The sequence below is a fragment of the Balaenoptera physalus genome (genome assembly GCF_965194825.1).
Source record: "Balaenoptera physalus genome assembly, chromosome: 16".
Taxonomy (NCBI): domain Eukaryota; kingdom Metazoa; phylum Chordata; class Mammalia; order Artiodactyla; family Balaenopteridae; genus Balaenoptera; species Balaenoptera physalus.
In genome coordinates, this window is record NC_138898.1 from 69067805 (window position 1) to 69094544 (window position 26740).

The 26740-nt window shown below is 45.0% G+C and overlaps 1 protein-coding gene across 3 annotated transcripts in view; it reads right to left on the reverse strand.

Annotated features, from left to right (window-relative positions):
- SYT17 (synaptotagmin 17) overlaps window positions 1-26740 on the reverse strand; it is an 83471-nt gene that overhangs the window by 9377 nt on the left and 47354 nt on the right. For all 3 annotated transcript variants that reach the window (XM_082432555.1, XM_082432556.1, XM_082432557.1), the window contains exon 7: window positions 25445-25600. In XM_082432555.1, the coding sequence (XP_082288681.1) occupies window positions 25445-25600 (156 nt within the window). The remainder of the gene's footprint in view (window positions 1-25444; window positions 25601-26740) is intronic.

Sequence of the window (26740 nt, forward strand, 5' to 3'; positions counted from 1 at the left end):
ATCGTGACAATTTAGATAGCAGTATTACAATAATTTAAAATCAGCAATGCCGAATCCTGACATCAGGCACTGAGCAAAGTACTTTATATATATATATATATATATTTTACCTTTAATTATTATTTATTTATTTATTTATTTGGCTGTGTTGGGTCTTCGCCTCTGTGCGAGGGCTCCCGCCAGCCGCGGCAAGCGGGGGCCACTCCCCATCGCGGTGCGTGGGCCTCTCACTATCGCGGCCTCTCTTGTTGCGGAGCACAGGCTCCAGACGCGCAGGCTCAGTAGTTGTGGCTCACGGGCCTAGTTGCTCTGCGGCATGTGGGATCCTCCCAGACCAGGGCTCGAACCCGCGTCCCCCGCACTAGCAGGCAGATTCTCAACCGCTGCGCCACCAGGGAAGCCCCTATATTTTTCACTTAATCAACACCACATCCTATTAGGGAAGGTGCTATTTATACACCCATTTTGCAGATGGGGAATTAGAGGGTCAGAGGGCTTAGGAGGTTGAGTGTCCAAGGTCACACAGCCAGCATGGGCATAGAAGGAATTGAAATTCAAAGCTCAGCATCATTTCTCCTCCTTCTGGCTCAGAAAGAAGAGACTTCTCAGCCATTCCCCCCTTCCACTGACCCTGACACAAGACAAAGACAAGATTAGGAACAGAAATATACACAACAGGTCCTCAAGTCAGCATGTCAAGGCAAAGGTGCCAAGAGTCAGAATGGCCCTAAAACCCCCTCATGACAGTGCCGTGTTGGAGACCTTCACACCATCACTCTGGGGTCCAGCAAGGTCAGGTTAACCTCCAACATCTGAATGGATGGCTGCTTCTTCAGGGGCGCAGCAGACAAGGAGGTTGTATTATGTTTAGGGACTATTGATATGTAAAGTATAATAATAGCAGCTAACACTTACATAGAGCTTATCATGTGCCAACCCTGTTCCATGGACTTTGGATACACTAAATTATTTAGTCCACACACAACTCTATTTACAAGGAGAGTATTATTATTATTATCTCCTTAGGCCTAGAGGTCACACACTGGCATCATGGTCTGCCTCCCTGAAGATGGACCTGGAGAAAACCCTAAGCAGGCTTCGGTCACTTGGGTGAAAAATTCTGGGATCCCAGTACTCAGAGGTGATCTGGAAAGGAAGATGTGGGCTCCAGGTGGGCACATCTCCTTGTCTCCCTGGACTACTCGCCTTCAGACCCCCTCACCCCATTTAAAGTACAAGGCCCAAGAAGACCTAAATAGACATTTCTCCAAAGAAGACATACAGATGGCCAAGAGGCACATGAAAAGATGCTCAACATTGCTAATTATTAGAGAACTGCAAATCAAAACTACAATGAGGTATCACCTCACACCGGTTAGAATGGGCACCATCAGAAAATCTACAAACAACAAATGCTGGAGAGGGTGTGGAGAAAAGGGAACCCTTTTGCACTGTTGGTAAGAATGTAAATTGATACAGCCACTATGGAGAACAGTATGGAGGTTCCTTTAAAAAATAGAATTACCATATGACCCAGCAATCCCACTACTGCGCATATACCCAGAGAAAACCATAATTCAAAAAGACACATGCACCCCAATGTTCATTGCAGCACTATTTACAATAGCCAGTCATGGAAGCAACCTAAATGCCCATGGACAGATGAACTGATAAAGAAGATGTGGCACATATATACAATGGAATATTACTCAGCCATAGAAAGGAATGAAATTGGGTCATTTGTAGAGACATGGATGGACGTAGAGACTGTCATACAGAGTGAAATAAGTCAGAAAGAGAAAAACAAATATCATATATTAATGCATATATGTGGAATCTAGAAAAATGGTACAGATGAACCGGTTTGCAGGGCAGAAATAGAGGCACAGATGTAGAGAACAACGTATGGACACCAAGGGGGGAAGGGGGGGTGGTGGTGGGATGAATTGGGAGACTGGGATTGACATGTATACACTAATATGTATAAAATAGATAACTAATTTAAAAAAAAGACCTCTTTAAGTAATAGAAGACATGAAGAGATGAAAAATAAATAAATAAAATAGAAAAAGAAAGTCCAAGGCCCAGGGTAGAGGCCCGTTTTGCCCAGGTCTGCAGGCAATGATGGCTTAAAGTGTTGGATTCTTTAATCCAGTGGTTCTCAGCTGGGGCCAATTCTGTCCCCCAAATTTGCCAGTGTCAGGAGACATCTGGATTGTCACACTGGGATGGGGGGTTACTACTGGCATCTAGCGAGTAGAGGCCAGGATTGTTCCTAATCATCTTACACTGCACAGCACCACAACAAAGAATTATCTGACCCCAAATGTCAACAAGTGCCAAGGTTAAAAATCCTGCCTTAAGGGAAAAGCATGGGTTTTGGGGTTTCCCTTCATTAACACCCAATCCATTGTCACCAAAGGAAAGTCCCTGTGACCCAAGTGGCTACAAAGACTTGCAGGGAAAAAGAGCTGGGAGGGGGTTGGGAGGGAGAGAAGTCACCTCTCTGAGATAAAGAGGGTTTGGGAGCTCAACAGAGAAGCAATTCCAGAGCAAATTGAGGGCGAGAGGAAACCGGGGAGTGGGGGAAGGGACTGCTGAGAATGTCGCTGTGGCTTATGAATCAGATCTTCCTCCTTTCCCAAGAGAAAGAAGTCAAGATTGCAATCTGTTTTAAAATTCCTTCGGACCACGGCCGGACTACTTCTTTGTGTCTGTATGGAAACTGAGCCATGTGGAGCCTGCGTTTACAGGGATGACATATGGGTTGAAGAATCACGTTCAGATCTGTGTGTGGATCACACTGTCTAGGAGGAAGCATTTAAAAGTGTGACTGTAATGTAATGTGCTTGTTTTTACATGAACAACTGAAACTTACACGTCTGAATGAGGATCATCTTTGTAGTATTTGTTTAAGAGATGCTGGCATTGCTTTGGGAGAGAATGTTCACTGCAAACTGTCTTCCGAGCTAGTTATAAGACACCCATTGAAGCTTTAGAAGATGCCCCTCGTCTTCTAAAATAACTGAGAAAATAAAGGAGAGATACCACGAACATGAGAATCACTTGGAAGACTTTTAAAAGTATCAGTGCCTGGGCCTCACCCCAAGAGATTCTGTTGATTGGTTTAGGGGTGGGGGACTGGATGCCAGTGTTTTTCAACTGTTCCCCGGGTGATTCTCATGTGTGGTCAGGTTAGACACACTGTATTAGAAGCAGATCAAAATATCCACTGGACTGGTGGCTTAGCTGGGGAAAAACCCCGCACGTTTGGTGTCAGAAATGTTGTGAGTAGAGAAAAACAGACAGTTTTTTCTTTTCACTGTGTTCCAATAAAACGTTATTTATGATAACAGGGAGTGGGCCAGATTTAGCCCATGGGCTGTGATCTGCCAATCCCTGATCTATCTAGGGCAGTGATGTTCAAAGTATAGTCCCCAGACCACCGGCTTCAGCATCACCTAGAGCCTGTTAGAAATGCAAGTTCTCAGGTGCCATCAAGGATCTACTGAATCTACTGGAGATCTACTTGTCCTATATAATTTTTCCTTATTCCCCAACAGAGTCTCTTTCTTAACCTTCAATGCGGGTCAATGCAGGAATTGTCTTGAATCCTAGCTCAAGACAAGGTGTCAAATCCTAGTGATAGGTGGAAGCCCAGCTGGGATCCAGCCAGAGTGACAGTGGTAGAGCTGGGGTTGAACTCAGGTCCTGATGACCTCCTGGGTCCCTACTCTTAACCTCTCTTGGCATTTGCAGCATTCTAAATCATGCTTTGAAAGAAATGATGCTGATTTGGATGGGCACATTCTAGTATGTTTAAATATCACCCTACTTTTAGAATAGATACATAAATTGTTGTATAGTTACACACTGAAATACTATATTAAAAATGTGATGAAAGGGGACTTCCCTGGTGGTCCAGTGGTGAAGACTTTGCCTTCCAATGCAGGGGGTGTGGGTCTGATCCCTGGTCAGGGAGCTAAGATCCCACATGTCTCGCCACCAAAAAACCAAAACATAAAAAACAGAAGCAATATTGTAACAAATTCAATAAAGACTTTTAAAAAAACGTGATGAAAAACCACAAGTACACATAATTACATGAATAAATTTCATAAGGATGATGTTGAGTGAAGGAAGTGGTATGATTCTACTTACACAAAGGTCAAAAAGAGACAAAATGAATGTATAATAAGAAAAGTCAGCACAGTGTTCCCTGGGGGAGGGAGTAGTAATTGAAAAGGGCACAAGGAAATTTCTGGGAATGCTCTTTTTCTTGATCTGAGTGCCAGTCACATGGGTGTGTTCATTTTATAAAAATTCATGAATTGTATCTTTAAGATTGATGCACTTTTCTATATGTATACTACACTGCAACAAAAAGTCAACTTTAAAAAACAAACGAATGGGGCTTCCCTGGTGGCGCAGTGGTCCTGCCAATGCAGGGCACACGGGTTCGAGCCCTGGTCTGGGAAGATCCCACATGCCGCGGAGCAACTAGGCCCGTGAGCCACAATTACTGAGTCTGCGCGTCTGGAGCCCGTGCTCCGCAACGAGAGAGGCCGCGATAATGAGAGGCCCGCGCATCGCGATGAAGAGTGGCCCCCACTTGCCACAACTAGAGAAAGCCCTCGCACAGAAACGAAGACCCAACACAGCCATAAATAAATAAATAAATAAAATAAATAAACCCAACGTTAAAAAAAAAAACACAGAAACAAACGGGACTAATGTCTACAACTGACCTTGAAATGCATAGGAAAAAAATGAATCAAGAGATAAATAGAGAGATGGAGAGACGTGATAAAGCAAGCAGAAAATGTTCATTGCAGAATCTAAGTGGTGGGAATATGGATGTTGACAGAACCATTCTTTAAAAATTTTTTAAAGTTTCTTAATAAAATGTTGGAATTAAAAAAAACCCCCAAACACACAAACAGCTTAACTGTCCTACTTTTATATTTTGTAGCTTTTGCTTGCTTCTTTATACCATAGAAATATCAATTTCCAGGTCTGTGTGCCCATTCCGTTCACAGGCTGGTCACAGGGCTGTTGGATCCTGCAGCAGGAAGGCAACTTGGTGAAATCACTGGGGACACAGAAGTGAGCAGGACAAGACTTTCTGGGGAGACGGTGAAGACCCCCCAGTGGGTCCTGCCAGCTTATCCTAATGACCACAATAACCAGACCACACATGGCCAGAAACACTGTCCTGCGCCTGAACCGAGGGGTCTCACACCCTGATGATCTGTCTACTCGCAACACCAAACTAAAGGTTCAAGTTGACTTTGGACCACTGACCACAGAGCAAACCCCTGCCTTCAATGCCGTCCTCCTTGCATATGATCTACACCACAAGTCATTGGGGAAATGCAAATTAAAATCACATCCAGTTGTTTCATTAAAAAAAATTACGTACATAGAATAAAATCCATCCATTTTTAAGTATACAAAGTTTTCTCCCTAGTACTTAACATCATTTCTACTCGGCATAACTCAGCGTTTTGTTCACTGCCTGTTTTGTTTACAACATTCAAGCACTCACTGGGATTTTTGTCTGATTCCTTCACTGATGTATGTACAGAGCCTGGCTCACAAGAGGTACTCAATGAATATTTGAGTTGAATGAATATATACATTAATATGGAAAAATATCCAAGATATATTATGTGAAAAGAGCAAGTTGCAGGAAAATATATTTATATATTTTGGATGTTAACAACAGAGGATGGAGATCTATGCATACACACATGTGCACACATGTCACACACACACACACACACACACACACACACACACAAGTGCGTACATTCCTGGAAAGAAGGCTACAATAAGTTGTTAAGAGTAGTTACCTTTAAGTAGGGGGACTTAGGGATTTTTACTTTTTATTCTACTCTCTCCTGTATGTTTGTATCATACACACATATGTATTATATATACATATATGAATATACATTTACATGTACATATAATAACAACATAAAAAAGCCTCCAGTACTCCTTGTCCCATGTAACCCCTTCACGTCACCACATGCAGGTGACATGCACCCATAAACCACAATGTGGGGTGGAGTAGAGACCTGATTGAAAAATACTCCGCTCATCTTACCAGGAGGGTCGCCCAGCCCTGTCTCCCGCTGAGCCAGGCCACAGTGCATCTGCCCAGGCCACACTACCTGGGACATGGGGCTCGTCTGCAGAGCAAGATGTTTCTGTCTGGCCCAATGTTTACGGGCAGAAACAGGGAAGCCGTTTGAAACCCTGCACAGATGAGCACGAATTCAGCCAACAGGCTCTGCCCCGGAACTCTTCACACTTAGGCAGCTAAAGCGAAACTGCTGGGAATGATGAGAGGTTAAAACGCCATAAAGAGAAGAAACATGCCCCAAACAGGCGCATTACAGGAGCAGACCGGCTCCGAGCCCACACCAACCTGCCCTTCACAGCTCCTGGCGGAGGCCAGCACCTCACCCGCAAACTCCAAGGAGACCAGCAGCGTTGCTACCCCAGCTCAGGGGGTCCCAACCTCAGCACCCCTGACGTTCTCCTCTGTCTTGTGCAGTGTAGGATGTTTAGCAGCAGCCCTGGTCTCTACCCACGAGATGCCAATAGCTTCCTCCAAGTTGTGACAACCAAAAATACCTCCAGACATTGCCAGATGTCCCCTAGGTGACAAAAATCAGCTCAGCTGAGAACCACCCATCTAACAGCTTTTCTACCTGAGCAGGTGCGCGGGGCTTGCCAGCCAAAAGGTATTTGGTGAATATACTGCAAGGACTTCTCTTGTTAGGCTGAATTCCCCAAGCCTGGAATTTGGTGGTGTGGGATCGCCCACTGACACTGATCATGAACTCAGGTAACAGGTGCTCAGAGAGGCAGTGGAGCAAGCTGGTTCAGGGTCCAGGCTGGCTCCTTTGTTTGCCTCTTGGGTGCCTGTGGCAGAGACAATCAGGTGGTCTCCAAAGCCTTTTGGAGATGGTAATAGGAACATACATACCAAAAATTACCTTAAACGTAATTTAAGCCAAAAGACAGAGGCTCGCTGAGTGGATACAAAAACAAGACCCATATATATGCTGTCTACAAGAGACCCGCTTCAGACCTAGGGACACATACAGACTGAAAGTGAAGGGATGGAAAAAGATATTCCATGCAAATGGAAATCAAAAGAAAGCTCGAGCAGCAATACTCATATCAGATAAAATAGACTTTAAAGAATGTTACAAGAGACAAGGAAGGACACTACATAATGATCAAGGCATCAATCCAAGAAGAAGATATAACAATTATAAATATATATGCACCCAACATAGGAGCACCTCAATATATAAGGCAACTGCCAACAGCTATAAAAGAGGAAATCGACAGTAAAACAATAATAGTGGGGGACTTTAACACCTCACTTACACCAATGGACAGATCATCGAAACAGAAAATTAGTAAGGAAACAGAAGCTTTAAATGACACAATAGACCTGATAGATTTAATTGATATTTATAGGACATTCCATCCAAAAACAGCAGATTACACTTTCTTCTCAAGAGCACATGGAACATTCTCCAGGATAGATCACATCCTGGGTCACAAATCAAGCCTCGGTAAATTTAATAAAATTGAAATCAGGGACTTCCCTGGTGGCGCAGTGGTTAAGAATCCGCCTGCCAATGCAGGGGACGTGGGTTTGATCCCTGGTTCGGGAAGATCCCACATGCCGCGGAGCAACTAAGCCCGTGTGCCACAACTACTGAAGCCCACCCGCCTAGAGCTAGTGCTCCACCACAAGAGAAGCCACAGCAATGAGAAGCCCGTGCAACACAATGAAGAGCAGCCCCCCACTCTCCACAACTGGAGAAGGCCCACGCACAGCAACGAAGACCCAACACAGCCAAAAACAAAAACAGATTATTACCTTAAAAAAAAAATTAAAAAAAATAAAATAAAATTGAAGTCATACCAAGCATCTTTTCCGACCACAATGCTATGAGATTAGAAATCAATTACAGGGAAAAAAACATAAAAAACACAAACACATGGAGGCTAAACAATACGTTACTAAATAACCAAGAGATCACTGAAGAAATCAAAGAGGAAATCAAAAAATACCTAGAGACAAATTACGATGAGAACACGATCCAAAACCTATGGGACGCAGCAAAAGCAGTAATAAGAGGGAAGTTTATAGCAATACAAGCCTACCTCAAGAAACAAAAAAAATCTCAAATAAACAATCTGAACTTACACCTAAAGGAACTAGAGAAAGAAGAACAAACAAAACCCAAAGTTAGTAGAAGGAAAGAAATCATAAAGATCAGAGCAGAAATAAATGAAATAGAAACAAAGAAAACAATAGCAAAGATCAATAAAACTAAAAGCTGGTTCTTTGAGAAGATAAACAAAATTGACAAACCATTAGCCAGACTCATCAAGAAAAAGAGGGAGAGGACTCAAATCAATAAAGTTAGAAATGAAAAAGGAGAAGTTACAACAGACACTGCGGAAATACAGAGCATCATAAGAGCCTACTACAAGCAACTCTATGCCAATAAAATGGACAACCTGGAAGAAATGGACAAATTCTTAGAAAGGTATAACCTTCCAAGACTGAACCAGGAAGAAATAGAAAATATGAACAGACCAATCACAAGCAATGAAATTGAAACTGTGATTAAAAATCTTCCAACAAACAAAAGTCCAGGACCACATGGCTTCACAGGTGAATTCCATCAAACATTTAGAGAAGAGCTAACACCCATCCTTCTCAAACTCTTTCAAAAAATTGCACACGAAGGAACACTCCCAAACTCATTCTATGAGGCCACCATCACCCTGATACCAAAACCAGACAAAGATACTACAAAAAAAGAAAATTACAGACCAATATCACTGATGAATATAGATAGAAAAATCCTCAACAAAATACTAGCAAACAGAATCCAACAACACATTAAAAGGATTATACACCATGATCAAGTGGGATTTATCCCAGGGATGCAAGGATTCTTCAATATACCAAATCAATCAATGTGATACACCATATTAACAAACTGAAGGAGAAAAACCATATGATCATCTCAATAGATGCAGAAAAAGCTTTTGACAAAATTCAACACCCATTTATGATAAAAACTCTCCAGAAAGTGGGCACAGAGGGAACCTACCTCAACATAATAAAGCCCATATACGACAAACCCACAGCAAACATCATTCTCAATGGTGAAAAACTGAAAGCATTTCCTCTAAGATCAGGAACAAGACAAAGATGTCCACTCTCGCCACTATTATTCAACATAGTTTTGGAAGTCCTAGCCACAGCAATCAGAGAAGAAAAAGAAATAAAAGGAAAATTGGAAAAGAAGAAGTAAAACTGTCACTGTTTGCAGATGACATGATGCCATACATACAGAATCCTAAAGATGCCACCAGAAAACTACTAGAGGTAATCAATGAATTTGGTAAAGTTGCAGGATACAAAATTAATGCACAGAAATCTCTTGCATTCCTATACACTAACAACAAAAGATCAGAAAGAGAAATTAAGGAAACAATCCCATTCACCATTGCAACAAAAAGAATAAAATACCTAGGAATAAACCTACCTAAGGAGGTAAAAGACCTGTACTCAGAAAACTATAAGACACTGATAAAAGAAATCAGAGATGACACCAACAGATGGAGAGATATACCATGTTCTTGCATTGGAAGAATCAATATTGTGAAAATGACTATAGTACCCAAAACAATCTACAGATTCAATGCAATTCCTATCAAATTACCAGTGGCATTTTTTACAGAACTAGAACAAAAAATCTTAAAATTTGTATGGAGACACAAAAGACCCCGAATAGCCAAAGCAATCTTGAGGGAAAAAAACGGAGCTGGAGGAATCAGACTCCCTGAGTTCAGACTATACTACAAAGCTACAGTAATCAAGACAATATGGTTCTGGCACAAAAACAGAAATATAGATCAATGGAACAGGATAGAAAGCCCAGAGATAAACCCACGCACCTATGCTCAACTAATCTATGGCAAAGGAGGCAAGGATATACAATGGAGAAAGACAGTCTCTTCAATAAGTGGTGCTGGGAAAACTGGACAGCTACATGTAAAAGAATGAAATTAGAACACTCCCTAACACCATACACAAAAATAAACTCAAAATGGATTAGAGACCTAAATGTAAGACCGGACACTATAAAACTCTGAGAGGAAAACATAGGAAAAACACTCTTTGACATAAATCACAGCAAGATCTTTTTTGATCCACCTCCTAAAGTAATAGAAATAAAAACAAAAATAAACAAATGGGACCTAATGAAACTTAAAAGCTTTTGCACAGCAAAGGAAACTACAAACAAGACGAAAAGACAACCCTCAGAATGGGAGAAAATATTTGCAAACAAATCAACGGACAAAGGATTAATCTCCCAAATATATAAACAGCTCATGCAGCTCAATATTAAAAAAGCAAACAACCCAATCAAAAACTGGGCAGAAGACCTAAACAGACATTTCTCCAAAGAAGACATACAGATGGCCAAGAAGCACAAGAAAAGCTGCTCAACATCACCAATTATTAAAGAACTGCAAATCAAAGCTACAATGAGGTATCACCTCACACCAGTTAGAATGGGCATCATCAGAAAATCTACAAACAACAAATGCTGGAGAGGGTGTGGAGAAAAGGGAACCCTCTTGCACTGTTGGTAGGAATGTAAATTGATACAGCCACTATGGAGAACAGTATGGAGGTTCCTTAAAAAACTAAAAATAGAATTACCATATGATCCAGCAATCCCACTACTGGGCATATACCCAGAGAAAACCATAATTCAAAAAGACACATGCACCCCAATGTTCACTGCAGCGCTATTTACAATAGCCAGGTCATGGAAGCAACCTAAATGCCCATCGACAGTCAAATGGATAAAGAAGATGTGGTACATATATACAATGGAATATTACTCAGCCATAAAAAGGAACGAAACTGGGTCATTTGTAGAGACGTGGATGGACGTAGAAACTGTCATACAGAGTGAAGTAAGTCAGAAAGAGAAAAACAAATATCGTACATTAACGCATATATGTGGAACCTAGAAAAATGGTATAGATGAACCGGTTTGCAGGGCAGAAATAGAGACGCAGATGTAGAGAACAAATGTATGGACACCAAGGGGGGAAAGCCGCAGGGGGGTGGGGGGGGAGTGGTGATGGTGGGATGAATTGGGAGACTGGGATTGACATATATACACTAATATGTATAAAATAGATAACTAATAACCTGCTGTATAAAAAATAAAATAAAATAAAACTAAAAAATTCAACAAGAAAGAAGGGCTACAAAACCTCAGCGTTTGATCTATTACAGCTGCTAGCCTTACCTTAACTAATACAGTGCCTTTTGAGCAGGTCACTTGAGCTCTCTGAGTTTGCTCCTCTGTAAAATGGGAATAACACTAGTACGTTCCTCATTTGGTTGTTGTGAGGAAAAATTGAGAGAGTGCTTGGGACAGTGCCTGGAACATACTGAGCCTTGATAAAGGCTGGCTATTATGATTAGCGGGGAGAAGAGCTACAACTGAATTCCTGCCTCTCCCATTATCTCTTCTGTGAATTCTTTTCCAAGTCACACTCAGTAACCTGGAGAAGAATGATTTGCTGCCGTCCTGAAATGCCTTAGCGACACACTGGGATTTTAGGGATACTTCTTGTAATGAGGCTGGGGACCCTCACTGTATCACGCGGTTGTCCAGGCATCTCTTAAGTACCTTGGCCTCTCCGTACCAAAGAGGCCACTGAGAAGCCAATGTGACCCTGCACAAGGATGAAAGAGGACCGCACCCACGAATCATCCACAGGCTGCCTCTCCTCTGCTTCTCCAGCCCCGATGAAATGAAGGAGAATAAAATCTGAAAGCAGACACATAATGGGAAGTTTGGCACCAAGCCAGTGGATACCCTTCCCGGATGCTGTCAACTCAGGATCCTAAAGGGAGTGGCTGAGAGTTAAGCCCCCAAAGACCCTCCCTCCCAGGCCAGTGTGGGCACCAGCTCCTGGAGACAGAGGGAAGGATGAGCCCTTCCGCCCACTCTGCTTATTCTTCACCCACTTGTATGCTTTGTTTGTTTGTTTTTTTTCTGGTAAATTATGCCCTTGCCTAAGGCCATCTCTAGAAATAATTGCCATTATAAGTCAACTACATTCTGTCCTGATTTAATGCAGGGGGCGGGGGTCAGGCAGACACCCAGGGAAGCAGTTTTCATGTCAGCTTACAAACAGGGAAAGAGAAAATTACACCCACTGAGCATCTGCTGTGTGCTAAGTGCCCTGCACTCACGTCAGCTCACCCATCCTTCGTGAAGGCAGAGCCCCATCTGCCTTGCTCGCTTCTGTTTCTCTGGTGCCAAACAGTCCTAGGCACATGGGAGGTTATCACCTAAGCTCCTGACCATGGCCCCTACTTAGCACTCTGACCTCACTGAGTAAGTCACTCCCCTCATTAACTATGCTCTCACCACTGTACCGTCTTTCTTTTCTTTGAACAAAACAAGCTCATTCTTACCTCAGGGGCTTTGCATTTGCCATTTCCTCTGCCTAGAATGTCCCTCTCTCCCATCTTTGCAGGGCTGCTCCTTTCTCAGCTTACGTTACCCAGTTTAAAGTAATGTTCCAGGCCCTCTCTGTTGCCTTACTTTACTCATCTTTAGGTGTTTATTAATTTCTTGTTTGTCTCACCCCAACTAGAATGCCAGCATCATGAACGGATCGATTACTTCTGTCTTTCTGCTATCTCTCCAGCAACTAAGCACAGCAACTCAACATAGTAGAGACTTGATAAATATCTGAGGCTGTAAAACCCAGCGATTGAGAGCCCAGATTCTGGACCGAGATGACCCGAGTCGGAATCCTGGCTCCAGGGTCTTGAACCAGATGCTCATCCTATTGCTGCCTCAGTTTCTTCATTCTTCATTAAAATGATGACGATGCCCATATCACAGTGTTTCTATGAGGATTAAATAAGTTAATTCACGTGAAAACTGTTGGAGTAGTTCCTGGCATGTAGGAGACGCTGTGTATGTATTTGCTATTATTATTGTTAAAAACTGAATGAACAGGGTTGGGGAGGGGAGGGGGGAGAGCAAGAAAGAAGTCAAAAGGTACAAACTTCCAATTATAAGATACAGAAGTACTAGGGATATAATGTACAACAGGATGACTATAGTTAACGTAGTATGATACACAGGAAGGTTGTTAAGAGAGTAGATCCTAAGAGTTCTCATCACAAGGGGAAGTTTTTTTTCTTTTTATTGTATCTATATGAGATGATGGATGTTAATTAAACCTGCTGTGGTGATCATTTCACAATATATGTAAATTAAACCATCATGCTATATGTCTTAAACACATACACTGATATATGTCAATTATTTCTCAATGAAACTGGGAAAAAAAGAAATCTAAAATAAGAAACCAGGAAAAAAAACCTGAACAACCCCAAGGTAGATTCTATGTGCACCTGAAAGATGGAGAATGGAGGCTCAAAGATATTAAAAGGTCCTGCACAACGTGATACAGCAACCAAGCTCTGGAATCTGGTTTTCTGATTTCTAAGCCACAGCTATTTCCATGACAGTGAAAGTTCTCCTCGAAATATAGAGAGACAGGTAACACTATACCTTGTGCCCTGAAGGCCCTGGCATTTTAAACGTTAAGCCTTCTCCAGCTGACTGGCAGCTCTGGGTTGGTGAAGTCAGGACAAGGCAATGGACAGAAGCGATATCTGGAAAGGATACTTTCGATTTCTGATTTTACTTCACGCACAAGCCTTCACCTCCACCGCCCCCGGGTGCTGGCCTTGGCTGCCGGGCCTGACTGCTGGCAGCCAGCACTGAGGCACAGGCGAGGCTGAACCTGGCCTCCACTGGCTCCCCCTTCTCACTCCATGTAGCTCAGGCCCTGCAGGGACACATATGGCTGGATAAATTCCCAGCCCCCTGATGGTCTCCCCCATGGGGACTTGCCTGGAACGAGGCTTCATCAAAAGGCACCAAAATCGTTAAAAAACCATGCAAATGGAATAAAAATCCCCAGGAACCCTGGCAGCTGGCCTGGTCTTCAAAGGCTGCCACTGGAACCCAAAATGAATGTTTAAGATCCAGCCAAGTTTTACCGCCTGGGTGGACTCTGGCAGCCTCAACGAGCTCTCTGGAGAAGAGGCTGAAGTGCGGGTGCCACTGCGGGCTCTGTGCTCTGCCAGGGGAGCCCCAGGGTGACGGGTCTCAGCTTCCCTCTCCTGATGACTTGGCTGGAGTTCTGCGTCTGCCCACATCCAAGGTCAAAGCCATAATCCGCAGAGCCCTCGCCAAGCCCTGTGCTAAGCATGTTACATACAGGATTTCCTTTTGTCCCTGCAACACTCCACTCTGTGAGGTGGCAACGTCTCATGTACAGATAAGGAAATCGTGGTTCAGAGTTAAGTACTTGCCGAGATAGAGGATGGTCCTTTACATCTAATCCACCAGCACGTTCTGTTGACTCTGCCTATATAGTTACATCCTACCACGTTACTTCTCTGAAACCCTTCTGCCACCTCCCTGGTCCAAGCCACCATCACCTCTCCCCTGGACCAGCACCACAGCCTCGCACATGGTGGGGAGCAGCCCCACTCCCCCTCCTGCGCTCCTTCAACCCAGCTCAACAGCTGGAATACTTTAAGATGATACTTTTGGATACTTTATCCAAATCCTATCACTTCCCAGTCAAAACCCCTCCAAATGTGTCTGGAAGCACTTAGAAAACAATTACAAGCTTCTTGCCCTACAGGCTCTATTTGATCTGTCCTCTGCTACTTCTCCAAACTCATGTTGCCTTCCTTGCTCTAGATGTATTGGGGTAACGTGGGAGAACAGAGGAAAGGTCTTCTTGCTATTCAAACTGTGGTCCTCACACCAGCACTGGTGTCATCCAGATGCTCAGGTCCCATCTCAGGCTTACTGATTCAGAATCTGCATTTTAACAAGATCCCCAGGTGATTCATACACACCTAAGTGTACGATGAACAGTCAGGAAGGCTTTGGAATCAAACAGATTGAGTGGGAAGCTCAGCTCAACCACTCACCAGCTGGGTGCCTTGGCACAAGTGACTAGTTACTTGCTGTGCAGTGAAGAATTCACCTACCCAAAGCGAGGTGTGGTCAATGCCCTTGGCTCCTGGGAGGTAATCTCCAGGCCCCTGGAATGTCCTGCGGAGTGCCTTTGTGTGTCTCGGGGCTCTGGCCATGGGACTAACAATGGGATTTACGATGGGAGCTTTTGGGCTCGCAGTTCAGTTCAGACCCCTGGAGAAACTGATGACTAAGACATGAGCTGGACCTCCGGGAGGCGCTAGAGACGGAAGGTCGGCCACCGGACAGCGTGTGATCAAGCCCCAGTCAGAACGCCGGACATCAAAGGCTCGGTAAGCCTCCCTGGTTGGCAATACTCTGTGCACACTGTCACCCTTAGTGACCAGGAGGAGGTACCACTGCCCATGACTCCACGGGGAGAAGATGACGGGACCCTCTGGACTCTGCCCTGTGCGTCTCTTTCCTGGGCTGATTTTAATTTGTACCCTTTTGCTATCGTAAAACTGTAGTCTTAAGTAGTGCTTTCCTGAGTTCTGTGTGTCATTCTGGTAAATTATTAAACCTGAGGGTGGTCACAGGGACTGCGAACTTGTAGCCAACTGGCCTGAAGTGAGGGTGGTCCTTGGGACCCCTGAGCTGGGGACCACTGAGCCTGAAGCGAGGACAGTCTTGTGGGGATGTTCTCTCAGGCTCTGCAGTTGACTCAATTCATTGCACTTCCCTTCTCTGAGCTTCAGTTTCCCCAACTGAAAAATGGCCATCAAAGAGATCACACCTTATATGGTTGTTGAAAGATTAAATGAGATATTGAGTACATAGGAGCCTCATGATAACTACAAGTATCGGTATTACTGTTCCCATTGTTCAGACAAGGAAACTGAGGCTCAGAGACGTAAAGCAACTTGCCCACAATCACACAGAGTGTGAAGCCAGGTCTGGCTGACTTTGTCCACAATGCAATACTGTCTACTCATGACTTGCTGATGTTTTCTGGGAAGGGAAGGACAGTCATGGTCCTGCTGAGCTGGGGTCGTCCACCCTCATCCCAATGCTCCCCACTGTTTCTCTTCTCTCCTTCTGGGATTCATGTGACATAAATATTAGACTTCTTAATATTTCTCCATAGGTCTTTTTTCCCCTTCTTTTCATCTTCCCCCACCCCCAGTGAATTTTTTTTATTCTCTGTTGTTCAGATTGCCTAATTTCGCTTGATCTCTCTTCAAGTTCACGAACTCTTTCCTCTGTTTTCTCCATTCTGCTATTGAGTCCATCCAGTGAATATTTTATTTCAGTGACTGTACTTTTCAGTTCTAAAATTTCCATTTGGGTTTTTTTTTATATCTTCTATTTCTATATCTGTTGATCTGCTGTCTTCTCTATCTTATCGTTCTTTTTAAGAGGGTTCGCTCTTACTTCCTGAAGCATGGTTATAACAGCTGCTTTAATGTCTTTGTCTGATAATTCCAATACCTGGGTCATCTTGTGGTTGGTGTCTGCTGATCATATTTACTCTAGGAACTTGCCAGATTTTCCGGTTCTTTGTAAACCAGGTAATTTGTATCCTGGACATTTTGATCTTGTATTATGAGAGTCTAGGTCTTGTCGAAATCCTATTGAATACGTTGATTTTTTTAGCTGTAGCAGGCAATTGATCAAAGATTAGGTTCAGACTGCAAGTTCTAACCTGCCTTTATGTGCTGTTATTCCGATGCCAGTTCAGTGTGCAAAGCCTTCGCAGTGCTATTCCTATCTGTGCCTCACGTGTGTCCCCCAGGGGTCTACCCTGTGATTCAGTTCTCAGAGTCTCTGATACACTGTGTAGGGCCATCTCCACTCATGTGCAGCTTGGGATGAGCTCAGGATTCATACATAAGCTTATGGGATCTCTCCTGGAGCGCCTCCTCTCTGCAATCTTTCTCATTCTGGCTTCCAGGGGCCCACTTTCAAGGCCCTCTGGCTAGAAAGTGGAGGCATTAGTCTTCCCACTCTGCCGCTCACTGTGCATGACTGGGTCTGGAGCCAAGTGCCTACTGCCAGCCCCGCACACACTGCCAAACCCAGGGCACTGAAGGCAGCACAAGCCGGCCTGGTCCTGGGGCTGAGTCCACACAGCTTCAGCGTCCATCCCTGGATCCTCGACGCTGTACCAGCTGGCAGCTTTGGGGTGACGGTGATTAGGTGAGGGAGACAACCGCAGGCAGCGGGGCTGAGCTAGTAACCTCAAAAGTGCCAGCGTTTCAACTCACACACACTGCGATGATTAAAGCAGCAGGTATGGATTTCTAAGTGGTCACTTCTGGGATGGACAGGTCCACATGATGATCTGCCTTTAATTCCCATAATAGGAATGATTTGCTAGATTTTACACAAGAGAAAGTTGGGACTCAGAGAGGTGGAGTCATTTGCTTGAAGTCACACAGCTGGTTAACAGTGAGGCCAAGATTCAAACCCAAGTCTGCGTAATTCCAGGGTCCACTCCTCTATGGCAGCGTCCATTAATCTCACCATCATCATCAATCTGGTATCTCTCTTTTTTTTTTAATAGATTTATTGATTGATTGATTAATTGGCTGCGTTGGGTCTTCCGTTGCTGCGCGCGGGCTTTCTCTAGCTGCCGCGAGCAGGGGCCACTCTTCGCTGTGGCGCGAGGGCCTCCCATTGCGCTGGCTTCTCTTGTTGCAGAGCACGGGCTCTAGGCGCGAGGGCTTCAGTAGCTGTGGCTCGAAGACTCTAGAGCGCAGGCTCAGTAGTTGTGGCGCATGGGCTTAGCTGCTCCACGGCATGTGGGATCTTCCCAGACCAGGGTTCGAACCTGCGTCCCCTGCATTGGCAGGCGGACTCAACCACTGCGCCACTAGGGAAACCCAATCTGGTATTTCTTGAGCACTAACTATGTACGAGGCACTGCCTAAAGCTCTTTATATGAATTATTGAGACTGGAATGTTACAACAGGGGAGGAAACTGAGGCTCAGAAGAGGGCTATCAATTACCCAAGGTCACAGGCACTTGCTGAGTGGTAAAGGTGACATCTGAACCAAATTGCATCTCACTTCAATCCATACTCTGAGTGGCCATGCGACCATCTCTCCAGGAGGCAGAGCTAGGCCTGGTACCGAGTGAGCAGGGCTGGGAGAGGAGAAGTCAGAGCCTGCGGAGGCTGCAGAAAGGGGGCGGGGCATAGGTGGGCCGAGGCCAGATGCTGGAGAACATCTGCCCCAGAACAAACCCACAGCATCTCGATCTCAACAGAGTTTCTGGCTCTCACAGAATGGCTATGCCCCTCTCAGACCGGCTTGCCCTTCTCTCCTCTGCTAGAAACCCACCGCTCCACTTCCCAAACCCCGACACTTTTCCAGCATGTTCTCTGTTGCCCATTCAACCCTGAGGTCTTTCCAGGTAAGAGGGCGGCACACTGTGCTCCAGACCTCCCCTCTCATTCTCCTCCACGCCTCCCCACCCGTCTCATCTCACCAGCAGATGCAATTAACCAATTTGATACTACAGCTGCAGAAAGCCAAGCAATTATGGAAAACAGACCAGGTGCCTTGGAACTCACTCTCACAGAGGGGCCTGGGAAACCTCCAAGCAGACAGTGGGGTCGGGAGGGAGGCGGAACAGGACAGGCAAACGCTTGCCAACCCAGGCTGTGCAAGAGATCCACTTGGCAAGTTTTGATAAACACACACACACACACATCCACACACACCCCAGATACAAATGCACTGGCTGATTCAGCTGCTCTGGGCCAGGGCCTGGGCGTCAGGATCTTTTTAAGTCCCCACGTAATACTAATGTACAGATGGGATTAAGAAATCTAATGACGTGCAGAGGTGAGGATCACAGCTGGAGAGTCTGATTCTTTCTAACACAGGCAGAAAGACTGTCACTCACCCTGAGGCACTTTCTGGGTCTCTCCATATCTGCTCCCCAAAGCATGGTCTGCAGACCTGAAGCATCGGAACACCCGGCTGCTGTTAGAAATGCAGAATCCCAGGCCCCGCCCCAGACGGAGTCAGAATCTGCATTTTAACAAATCCCTGGGGAATGCCTGTGCATGTGAAAGTTTGAGGTGCCATGTTCTCTAGTCCTAGCTAGAGACACTAAGAGTTGGCAAAAAGCTAGGAGTGTCATTCATTGCCTGGCTTCCCTTCCCGGGCGTCCTGCAGCCGCTCGGCACTGGTTATCACTGACAGGCCCCCTTCGAAGCCTATGCCCAGGCCAATTCCTGCAGCAGCTGCCTTGAGAAATTCTAACAGGACGTGAGGGCAGCAGGGCATGGGTTAGCGCCCGTTAGCACCAGGTTGAAATGTGAAGTTGGCCTCGATTTCTCCTCCAGCCCTGCCTGATCTCCTCTCCCTCCCTACACCCTTCAGCTCCCAGCTCACGTGTCACCTCCTCTCACTCCCCAGACTGGCTCGGGCACTTCCGCAATAGGCCCTGCTTCTCTGCTTCATAACCCTTAGGCCAACTCACAATTACATCGCTTTGCTGTGGCATTTGATTGATGTCTCCCTCCAGAAGAAAGCTCCATGAGAACACGTGTCATGAACGTCTGGTTGTCTACTGAATAAGGAGCATCTAGCACAGTGCCAGGCACATAGTAGGTGCTGAAAAAAAATTCATTTGGTGGGGACGGACACCTGGTTAGCTCCTGTCTTGGGCAGCTGGACCCTGCCCGCCCCCAGCTCTGCCATCACAGGCCGCCTGTAGGCAGCGGGTCCCCACTCCTGCTGCCCCCAGGCATTGGGAACCTTTTCTAAGCTAAGTGCCTCTTGACTAAGGTCGCCAGATGAGTAAGAGCTTTGAATGCTTTTCAGAAGGCCAGGAAGCCCAGGGTACTTAGGGGAAACAGAGACATAGGGCCAGAGGAGCATGACATAAACTTTAGTTCCTTCTAACCTAGCGATCTCCCCCAAACTTCACCTCCAAGCAGACAGAGGGTCTTCCTCTGACACTCAGAAGGAGAGGGACAGGAAGATGAGACAATACCCCACCCAGGTAAGTCTGTAAAATAAGTCCTTCCCTTTTTGGACTTTCCACAGAATCTCAGACTCTAAATTGACAAAGTGGGTAGAACATATTATTTATTTATGTATAATTACCTGTCTTCTTTCAGAAGCTTTAAGATGGCATCTGGCTGCATAAATCTGGTGTCTATCAAGTAGTAATAATAGTAGCTAATACTGAAGGAGCACTTTCTCTGAGCCAAGCACCATTCTAAGCCTTCACATATATTAACTCATTTTGGGCTTGACAACATCTACTGAAGTAAGGGCCACTGTCCCCATTTTACAGAAGAGGAAGCTGAGGCAAAGAGAGGCCGAGGAAAGTGCCAAGATCACGGAGTGAACCCTGGGCATCTGGCTCAAGGGTCTGGCCCCTCACCACTGCATTTACCCCTCAGGGAGGACAGCCTGCAAGGGTCTGGCCCCAGCATCCAGGAACTACTCTGAACCACTGGGGTTCTGCGGAGCTCAAGCTACATTTCTTGTCTCTCTCCTTTTTTTAAATTGTGGTAAAATACACATAACATAAAATTTACCATTTTAACCATTTTAAGGTATACGGTGGCATTAAGACAATTCACACTGTGCAGCCATCACCACCATCCATCTCCAGAATCTTTTCATCCTCCCAAAGTAAAACTCTGTACCCTTTAAATACTAACTCCCCATTCTCCCCTCCCCTCTGCCCCTGGTAACTCTATTCTACTTTCTGTCCCTATCAATTTGATTACTCTAAGTACCTCATATAAAGGGAATGACACACTATTTGTCCTTTTATATCTGGCTTATTACTTAGCATAATGTCCTCCAGGTTCATCCATGTAGGAGCATGCGTCAGTTTCCTTCCTTTTAAGGCTGAATAACATGCCACTGTGTAGACACACCACACTTTGTTTACCCATTTATGCATCCATCAGTGCACACTTGGGTTGCCTGCTCCCACCCCCGCTCTTTTTAGCTGTTGTGAATAAGGCTGCTTTGAACACGAGTGTACAAGTATGTCTGAGTTCTGCTTTCAATTCTTTTGGGCATATGCCCAGAAGTAGAATTGCTGGATCATATGGCAATTCTATTTTTAATTTTTCGAACAGCTGTTATCAAGCTACGTTTCCTTTTTTCTTTCTTTTCTTTTTTCCTCCTACTTCCAATAACAGCCCAGTAAGCCCAGTGGCCAACTCCACTTGACTACCTGGAAGGCCTCTGGACCTCAGGCTGCTGTCTCAGGAGTCAAAAAGCAATTTCCCCCCCTCTTTTCTTTTAAACTTCAGCTTCAGAAATCACCTGATTGCAAACTGCAGAAGAACCCTCATCCCACACAGGAAAGGAACTGCTCAGAAAGCCCAGCCCACCAGCTAATCACAGGCTTTTACCAGGGTTCTCCACAAATGCTTCAATTGCAGATCAACCTTCCTTTTGTTAGGAAGTGTTTGGAAACATGCTAATGGGCTGGCTTCCAGATCCTTAGCCTAGAGGTGACAGCTCTTTCCCCCTAGTTGATAAATAAAGCAAGTTAGAACCTTATGCATTTGAATTCAGGAGAATCACAGCTTTGCCTAGATAGATACCAGCTTAATCCACATTTCTTTATTATTCCAGCCAGTGGCCTTTATGTAAAATGCCACCCCAGCTGGGATTTCCACTCAAAGCTGTGGCTTGGAAGGCTGACTGACCATTAGAAATATCTGGGGTGCTTTAAAAATACAGATATTTATAGAGAGCCCAGGACCCCGGCTTAGCCCAGCTGAATCAGAGTCTCTGGGGTGGCATCTGGCCACTGGTAGCAGTTTAAAGCTCCCAGCTGATTCTAAAGTACAGCCAGTCTTGAGAATCCCTTGCTTAAGGGGGCACAGAGGCCTGCAATCCTTCCTGCTCTACAAAGAATATTTTCAATGGGCTTTTAACCTGAGGAGAGAAACCCGAGCTAGGGGCCTGAAACGCCAACCTTTAAAGGAGAGAAGCAGGTCTTCCACAAATGGAGAGCACAGGCCTTGCTGATGGCCGCAGCTGACAACTGCCCCCTAAAGTTGGCGGAGGGGGGATATCAAATGAGAGATGTACGGTGGGGAGGTGGGGCTGGGAGCGCCACTCCGGTTTGAGGCTTCTGCCGTATTGGCCTCACATATGGGATTCAAGGGGTTCAAAACACCTCTGAACTGTGTACAAAATTTTCTGTCCCTCTGTGTATTTTTCTGGGGAGGGTACTCCAGAGTTCCTATCACATGCTCTGAAGCTCTGTCACACACTCCTACCCCTCCCCCCAGAATGAATAACCTTGGCTTTTTATCACAGTATACCATGTGATGGTATATAATACAGTTATTAAAAACAAAGAGTTAGATCCATTCATATTTGCATTGACCTGGAGGGACTGGACACATTCATTGTTAATAAAACAGAAGCAAGTTTCAGAGTGACGTTCACAGAATGGTCCAGAAACCTCCACAAGAGCAGGGATTGCTTAATACACAGTTCTGGAATGAATGAATAACTTTTTAAAAGAACTGACTCTTCCGTATGTGGATGATGTTTGTGTGATCGAGGGGAAAAGTGTGGAGTGAGACACACCAGGACATTAAAGGTGGCGACTTCAGGGAGAAGGGCCTGGAAGGAGGGTGAGGAAGAGAGTAAAATTTCCTTTTAATAATAGTTACCAGTTAGCTGAGGGCTTGCTCTGTGCCTGGCACGGTGCTCAGCATTGATTATGAATGGATCTCATTTAATCTACATCAAGTCCTTTGAGGTCTCCTCGTATGCTTATCCCTGTTTTACAGATGAGAAAACCGAAGCACGCAGGTCTTGCCCAAGGCCACAAAGTCAGGACCCGGGCTATGCATTGAACCCCTCTGTTCTTCTGATTCTCTGTCCATACACATCCTTCGGTTGTATCACTCACAAGCATGTGCTACTCTTGTCATAAAATTTTAAGTAAAATACAAAAGTGTCAGGACTTTCCACACGGGCTCTCTCAATGCAACCCGCCCCCTGCCCGAATCCCTTCCTGATCTAAAGGTGCAACGTTAAGTCCTTTATTCTCAGGAGGGATGTAGGAATCGATATTCCATACTTGGATCCAGTCTTGGTTCAATATGGTTCCCACTGCCTGCTGGCTACTTTTAAGGAGTCAGTGGAATCACTGTCTTGTCTTGACCTGAAACCTTCCAGGGAGTGGGGTCCTTGTCTGTTGGTAACTCAATCTGGACAGAAGCCATCACAGGCTCTATCAGAAATCATTACATCTGCTAGGGCAGGTGGCCCTTATTAGATGCAGACGCGCTGGGTGACAGGTCTTGAGAAAGCCCAGAACCAGCCTGCCTCGGAGGGGTCTTGGAGCACAGAACATTAGAAATCTCGGGGATGAGAAGCAGTAAGTTTGTGCAGTGGAAGGATTGCATGCAAGGATTTTTCAGCCATGCCCTGCTTTCTTGGGAGACCTGCACCAAGGATTCTAGACTGGATCTGAACAGATGAAGGTTTCCAATTACTCTGGAGCAGGACTCCTCAAAGTATGATGTCAGATCCCTAATGCCAGCACTACTTGGGTGCTTGAAGAAATGCAGATCCCTTGATCTTAGGAGCTAGCAAGACCAGAGCTTGAATCCTGACTCTTACCAGCTTGAGACCCTGGGTGGACTGCTTATGTGTTAGGCCTCAGTCCCCTGCCCTGTAAGCAGATGAGGATGATGTTGACTTGACAGGGTGGACTCTGATGAATATTAGCAATAATATAGGTGAGGTCTGCGAAAAGGACACAGGAAATAATAACCATCACTTCTACTGACTACCTTGTGCGGGGGGGTGGGGGCAGCTTCTAACATGGCTCCAATGATCCCTGCCTTCCAGTATCCACACCCTTGTGTCCTCCCCTCCCCTCGAATGTGAGCTGGACCTAGCGAGTTGTTCACACCCTTGTATCCTCCCCTCCCCTCGAATGTGAGCTGGACCTAGCGAGTTGTTCACACCCTTGTATCCTCCCCTCCCCTCGAATGTGAGCTGGACCTAGCGAGTTGCTTCTAATGAGTGGAATATGGCAAAAGTGACAGGACGTCACTTCCAAGACTGGGTTACAAAAAGACTCGAGCTTCCGTCTTGCTTACCCTCTCTTACTCCCTCACTTGCCCACTCTAATGGAAGCCATCTGCCATGCTGTGCACTGCCCTATGAAGCAGCCCATGTGGGCAAGGTCACTGGCCAACACCCAGGAAGGAACTGAGGTCTCAAGCCAACATTTTGCAAGGAACTGAATCCTGACAACAACTATGTGAGAGAGCATGAAAACAGATCCCCACCCTACCTCCAGTTGAGCCTTCAGATGAGACTGCAGCCCCCGCCAATACCTTAATTGCAGCCTTGCCAGAGAACCTCAGCCAGAAGCACCCAGCAAATCTATGACTGGATTCTTGACCCACAGGAACTATGAGATAATAAATGTTGATTTTTTAAGCCACTAAAGTTTGGGGTGATAACTAATACACTCTGGAAACAGTAGATTAAATTACACGCTGGAAACAATAGATTCAGCCAGAGTGTGGCACCTGAAGCCCCTACTTAAATACCATGTCCTCTGGGAAGCCTTTCAAAATCCTCCTCTCGGAGTTAGGTGATCCTATTTTCTCATGTTTCCCTATTAGACCATAAGCCACTTGAATCATCATACTGTCAAAGCTCACACAGCACTTACTATTACCTCAAAGACACAATTTACTTAATCTTTATGACAAACCTATGAAGCCAAGTACTATTATTGCCCATGTTTTATAGATGGAAGAAACTGAGGCTCAGAGAGGCTAAGACAGCGGTCCCCAACCTTTTTGGCACCAGGGACCGGTTTCGTGGAAGACAGTTTTTCCACGGATGGAGGTTGGGGGTGGAACGGTTGTTCAGGCGATAATACGAGCGATGGGGGGGATGGTTCAGGCAGTAATGCGAGCAGTGGGGAGCAGCAGATGAAGCTTCGCTCGCTCCCCCGCCGCTCACCTCCAGCTGTGCAGCCTGGTTCCTAACAGGCCGCAGACCAGTACTGGTCCGCAAACCGGGGGTTGGAAACCCCTGGGCTAAGTAACTTGCCCAAGACTTTAGTAATTATGTGGAAGTGCCAGGAAATCTGGCTCCAAAATTTACATTTGTAATAATTATACTTCGTGGTTCTATGAGTCTTTTCCAAGTCCACAAATGGTGAGTTCAAACCCAGGTAGCTGAATACCAGATGTGAAGTTCTTAAACATCACCCTCTCTCTATCACCTTCTATCCCTAGGACAATACACTGAATATGCCTCACCTGCAGTTCATCAATGTCTGGAACACTACCTACCTGTAAACACTAGGCTAGCATTTTCCAGTTCTTCTTGAGGAACTTTGAAGCTGAAGGATTCATTGTAGAAAGGATCAATTGTGCCTCTTAAGAAGGATGTCTTCTTTGTTTTCACAAGCTTGAGTCCATGTACCAGCTGGATTTTCACAAAGGGATCTGAGAATTGGATGCAGAATCATAGTGTTGGAGATCAGGAAACCCAATCCATCCATCCATCCATCCATCCATCCATCCATCCATCCATCCATCCATCCACCCATCCACCTATCCATCCAACTTCCCATCCATTTGACAGCCCAACCACTGACCCATCCTTTCATTTCTCATCAGTCCATCCATTCCAGGTTTCCACTCCTCCTTTCATTCATCCATTTTCCCATCTATCCATCTATTATATATTCTTCCTTTTTCCCATCCAGCTGCTTATCTGCTCACCCCTTTCTCTCTTACTCTAGCCATACAAAATTTATTGAGCTCCTCCCGTGTGTCAGGCATTGTGTTCATTTTACAGATGAAGAAACTGAGGACTCAAGACAGGAAATGATTTGCTTAAGATCAGGCTAGTGGAAGAAGAGCTAGACCTAGAGTCTGTCCTAGTTTTCTGCCCTTAGAGACCCATTATCATGTCAGTGAGCCCATAGCCCATACAGGGAAAAACAGAATTATAACTATCATTCTCAGATCACTTTATGGTTTACAAAGAGATTCATGTATATTATCTAATTTTGTATTTGTTTAAACAACCCAGTGAGATGAATACTGTTATTATCTCAATTTTTCAGATGGAGAAATTGAGGCTTATAGAGGTTAAGTAACTTCCCCAAGGCCACATTATTTATAAGCAGTAGAACTAGGCTTTGGTTCCAGGCAGTTTGACTCCGGAGCCCTTCATCATTTTATCATACTGACTCTCCCATTGTGGTGATTCTGAAACTCTCCAGCCTTAATACCATTCCCTCTACTGGCCCCTTCAAAACCTGTTTTTATAATGTGGTTTTTGAGAATACAAGTTGTCTTCTAAATTCAGCTGTCACTTTATAGCAAAAGTAAGTTCTTTTAGCTGTTGCACTTAGAGAAGACTGTATTTCCACTACTGAGCAACCATGGCTGCTTTCATGATAATATCCTTTGCTGTTATGGGAAAGCTACATACAAATGGAATGTAATCTGTTCTATTTCATTAAAAGTCACGTTTGAATTGGTGTGTTGTAGGCACTTTAAATACAACGGTCTTTTCAGAGCTGGGATTTATAAAGACTTATGCTACTCTTGAAAAGAGATGGGAAAAGAACCTCA